At 39.6% G+C, this 5,439-nt stretch overlaps 1 protein-coding gene across 2 annotated transcripts in view; it reads right to left on the bottom strand.

The window, feature by feature from the left end:
* Positions 1-5,439, bottom strand: part of adcy2b (adenylate cyclase 2b (brain)) — a 65,199-nt gene that overhangs the window by 9,668 nt on the left and 50,092 nt on the right. Inside the window, exons 16-18 of one of the 2 annotated variants that reach the window (XM_032535107.1) lie at positions 3,400-3,540; positions 2,152-2,286; positions 1,341-1,525 (exon numbers count right to left, since the gene is read on the bottom strand). In XM_032535107.1, the coding sequence (XP_032390998.1) occupies positions 1,341-1,525; positions 2,152-2,286; positions 3,400-3,540 (461 nt within the window). The remainder of the gene's footprint in view (positions 1-1,340; positions 1,526-2,151; positions 2,287-3,399; positions 3,541-5,439) is intronic. The other variant, XM_032535108.1, reaches the window with a different exon arrangement.

Here is a 5,439-nt window from a genome sequence, read left to right on the forward strand (position 1 = left end):
GCGAGCCAGAGAGGGGGGGTCGCAAGTTGATTTCCAGAATTAAAATAAAAAATAAAAAACCATTAAAAATAGCATGTGTTAGGCATGATTTTAACACAAGATAAAACTGTTGTGTTATTTTGTGTTGTCAACATGCTCGTGTTTGGATACGCCTATAGTGCGTGCGCCGTTGCGCACAATGTTTATATACGTTTATAGTGGGGGGGTCGCGAGTCACTTGCACCGTTACTTTGGGGGTCGTGGGCTGAAAGTTTTGGGAACCCCTGGTCTAAACTATTAAAACACATACAGTGCATTCAGAAAGTATTCAGAGCTCTTCACTTAATTTGTTTTGCTTTTCCTTATGACATGATATTTCTGCACTGTATTATTGCTACTGAAGTAAAAGGTCTGAATTCTTGAACCGTATTTTAATGAACACAATGAAATGACTCCCCAGATTTTTTAGGGAAAAACACGTTTAAAAATGAGGAAATTTGATCAGCAATAATGTGTAGTAGTTATGATTTGCAAATAGACATACACATTAGAAATCACTGGCACAGTATGGTCTTTCAAATCTTTTCATAGTTACCTGTGTCTGTAGATGTGAAGTTAACGAAGAAAGCATGTTGAAAAGAAATCTTTAACACCTGTAAGATTCTACTTATAACATAATTTTATGTTTATTTTGCACTGGTCAAGAGTAGACCATATGGTTGGCATGTATCAACTTGCTTTTACTGGTGTGAACTTATGAAACTATGGTGGGACACACAGCGTTAAGCCATGCAAACCTATCTTATCTTATCTTATCTTATCTTAAGGTATTGCATTGTAAATTGATGCTTGTTAAGACACCAAATTGATTTGCTTTTTTATATAGCGCTGACTTACAACTCTATTTCTAGTGCTTTTGGCAACAGCAGTACACTCCTCATGCTAATAAAGCCACAGTGAGGAAGAGAAACAAAAGCGAGTTGGAAAATATGTATTTCTTCCCCGGTTATTTTTTCTTTCTGCTCTGAGAAACTTTTTGCATAATGGGATTTCTTCAGCAGTGAGATTCCAGCTGTCACTCAACTGTGAGAAATGAATTCAGCACCATCAACACAAACTGCTGTATCTCATTCTGCCACTCATCATCCTCCACTCCAGGGGTTACACTTGATCGACATTCATATGGGATATTGCTACCTCAGCGGACCTGTCCCTGGGTCCAGTCTGATTGGACTTTTTAATAGGCTCTGCACAACTGATGCAGGCAGGTTTCAGGGTCAGAAGGGGGATAGAGTGTGTGTGTGTGTGTGTGTGTGTGTGAGAGTTGGAGTGTGTGTGTGCGTGTGTGTGTGCGTGGGTACCTATCCAGTGTGTTGGTGGGGTACGGCGCTTTGCTAAACCCATCCAACAGGGAGGCATGTGTCTGGAGGATGATGATGTTGTAGATCACCACGGCAACCAGCATCACCACCATCTTCAGCTCGTAGTTGATCCTCAGGAACACCGAGCACGACACCAGCCCCAGTATACAGCAGTAGATGAAGTACTGGAGACCGAGGAAGAAAGAAACATGGTGATAAAGCCACTTTTCTGCAGAGGCGAAGCACTGTGTGTATGGAAGTGCGTCTGTATGGAAGTAAAAAGATGGAAATACATATTTGTATGTCCAGTGTAACATGCTGCCCTAACAGTGGAGAGTCATTTAACATAGTTAGGAAACAAAAACAGAACTAGAGTTTGAATACTATCATGAAAATATGTGTCAATGTTCTTTTACAACAACCACATTTAGTTAGTGAGTCTGAATGTGTGTGTAATCTGGCGCCACTCATGATTACAATAATCATCTTGGTTTGTCTCGGGGGATTTTTTTCTTGGTGTGAAATGATGTCATCAGCATCACAGTTTTGAAACGCAGAAGTTTCCTCGTGCAACTGGAAAACATTGTCATGGGTGCCTCTTAATAAAGCATATCAAAGTCCCGCCCATACACCCACCCGACCAATCTGAAAGCTAGATTACTTTAAATACAAATCTCAAATTTTGCTGTTTAAAATATGATGTTTTAGATACCTGTCAACTCATTTAACATGTTTTTTGGATTCTGGAGGCCACTAATTTTTTTTTTACACGTTCCCGCGCATTCTAATGACCTCTCCCTATTGGACTTACTGGCAGATAAAACTTGTTTTCTTCTGTGTCCAGGAGGCTGTCATTAGTCAGATTCCCAGGAGTAGTTATCAGGACTTCCGGTGAAGTGGTTGTCAGGACGTCCTCCATGGATCCTCCAGGGTCCTCCACGAAGAACTAGGCGAGGCAAGGCCACTTTATTTGTATTGCACATTTCATACACTAGGGCAATTCAACTAGCTTTACAGGGTAGTCAAAATGCAGCAAAGGTAAATATATTTACATCTTATAAAGTATAAAAAAGTAGGCTAGTGATACAAATATAACATGAAAAGGAAATTTAAACAAACACTCCCATATTAAGATGCACAATTAAATTACAGTATATTAGAAATATGTATATTTGGATAGGGTAGGCAGTGTAAAATGGGACAGACCAAAGTGGTCAGGATCGGGCAGCAGCCAGAACGGATTCACATTACACTTGCGTTGTAAAGATTTGCCCCAGAGTTTACTGTTCTCTAACTAAAAATATTGTTAAATATTGTTTTAATAATGTGGGGAGATAAGCAGAGCTAGAGGAAGCTGAGTGCAGTTTCACTGCATATAAAGCCTCTGTCTACCATATTAGGCAGTATATTTTATTTGCGTCGAAAGGAGCCAGTTGAGGTGGTTCAGGCATCTGGTAACGATGCCTCCAGGGGGGCCTCCCTAAGGAGGTGGTCCAGGCACGTCCAGCTGGGAGGAGGCCTCGGGGAAGACCCAGGACTAGGTGGAGGGATTATATCTCCAACCTGGCCTGGGAACGCCTCGGGATCCCCCAGTCGGAGCTGGTTAATGTGGCTCGGGAAAGGGAAGTTTGGGGTCCCCTGCTGCGACTCGATAAGCGGACAAGGATGGATGGATGGATGGACTTCATTAAATTAATGGTCTATAATCATTTTACCCTTCCAATCTTCACAGGGTGAAGTTATAGAACCCAAGTATTTAGAACACTACATTTCAATGTCTCTACTCAGTACATGTTACCATTTGAAACACTTTTATTTTGGGTTTTTTGAGGCAATAATGTGCTATTTTCAAACAAGCATGCACACATGTTCCCTGTGTGAATCGCTAGCAACTTTTATAATCAATGCATCAGCACTGTATAATGCAGGTATGAAGGCCACTGAAAGTGTTATATGTTGCATCATAATTATTAAATGCATTAACCATGCAGTGACCCAGACTGTTCCACCATCACTGGACCAAACCCGCCCACATCTTAACCTGTAACTGGCTTCTTACCATATTGAAGACAGCCATCACAAGTATGAGAGCAGTGGTCGTCATGGTGAGGACCAACCGTAGCCAGGGATTATTGGTGACGATGATGTGGGACGAAGTGGGGAACCAGGTTAGAGAGCAGAAGGACCCCTTCCTTCCCTGCTAAAGACGCACAGAATCAGAGGGAATAATTACATTAAATTAATTAAAATAGCCCCCCCCCCACCCCACATCATCATATACCCTTCCCCATACATAGAGATAGGCATGGGGAACTTTCCATAAGATCATCTCTCAATGCAAATCCCCATCTATTAGCGAACTGAATAACACCATGCCATCTCTATGTATGGTGAAGGGTATGTGATGATGGGGGGGGGGGGGGGGGTATTTTATTCCAAAGACCAAGGGACTTTATCAGGATGCATAGTATCCATCTATGAAATAACTGGCCTTTAAAAATAAAATCTGCCTGCTCTATGGGAATTTACATAGGGGGTGTATACTTATGCCCCCTGTATTTTAAAAGAACATTTATTTATTACAATACATATTCCTTCGCCAAAGAAAATTGGTGTCCTTAAAAGGTTGAATTTTCCTAAATTTTTTGAATTAAGGCATTAAGATCAATTTTTTTATTCCTCTTTTTAACTTTAGCATGGGTGTGTAAACTTATGCAAGCCACTGTATATGAAGTCAAGACCTTAAAATGATTTTATAAAGAGGTATTAAGTGTAAGTTTTCCCAAGCGACAATCATGTCAGTTTCAAGATTAGTGTCACCAATTCATTAGCCGACCTAATGTCGCCCCTTTTAATCCTGAGTTATGCCGGTGAATAATGGCCTGAAAAGCATTTTTTGCAGATTATGATGTCACAGTGGTGACCTTTAGGGTATAAAATGTCATCACTTCATCATTCTATCCTGTTAGACATTTGTGTGCCATTTTGTCAAAATTAGCATATGAATTCTTGAGTAATGGCCAAAAAGAGGTTATGTGAGTAAAAGTGCCCGTGTCTACCAAGGTCTAATCCTCATCCTTGAGTCTAGGTGGACGTACATGCCAGATGTGAGGATATTCCCTCCAGGGGTTCCTGAGATATCGCATTCACAAGAATGGGACGAACAGCCCGGAGAAAGATAATGACTATCATGATAATACATCTATACAACTCAGCATAACCTCTTTTTCTTCCTCCTCGTACTTTCCATGTGAAACATAGACAAGCTTCATTTACAAGCATCTAGAGAAGTGAAAAAATGAAATATGAACTGTTATCTAATGCACACAGCTGTATAGGGAAATGAATTCATGTTAAAGGAGAGGTGGAATTCATGCCAACTGGACAAGTGAAATTATGTTTAGTTGAAAAAAAAAATACTTTTTTTTACTTAAGAGTTTTGAGTGAAACTCATCTTTCTTATAGGGTATAATCCTTGATATTGTGTCCCTTCCTGTTCCGCTTTTAAATTATTATCAACTATTATTGTGGCAGTTTTCGCTTGTTTCTTACCTTTCCTTTTTCAATATGACCTCTAATAGGGTTCTCACACTTTGAGTCTTTGATTTCGCGACACTAGTTTGCCGAGAACAAAAATGAACATTGAACGCTACAGTGACTGTGTTTTTTTTTCTTTCTTTCTTTAGGTCTAACAGATTTGTCCAGTGGTTACGGTTTTGTTTTCTTCTTAGCAACAGCTAGGTCAGCTCATTTGACTTAAGAAACTTGTTTGATTACAATAACGGTGTAATGCTCTCTATCACAAATGAACAGTTTGTTGTTTAGCTAATATGCCCCATTAAAAAATAATGGATGGATGTTAAATTTTACCATTGTAAATTGGGTCACTTATGTAGTAGAAATGTGATTTTTTTTTTTTTAGAAACTAAGAAATCCCAGAATGCACTTGTTTTGCTGCTCTACGAGTCCACTCCCAGTCTGTCGTTTAACCCTTGTGTTGTCCTCGGGTCAAATTTGACCGGTTTACAAAAAGTTTCTATATCAGAAAAGAATGTTGAAAAAAGTGACAAATGTTGAAAAAAAAACTAAAAAAAAAAAA

The sequence above is a fragment of the Etheostoma spectabile genome, chromosome 14, assembly GCF_008692095.1.
Source record: "Etheostoma spectabile isolate EspeVRDwgs_2016 chromosome 14, UIUC_Espe_1.0, whole genome shotgun sequence".
NCBI lineage: Eukaryota > Metazoa > Chordata > Actinopteri > Perciformes > Percidae > Etheostoma > Etheostoma spectabile.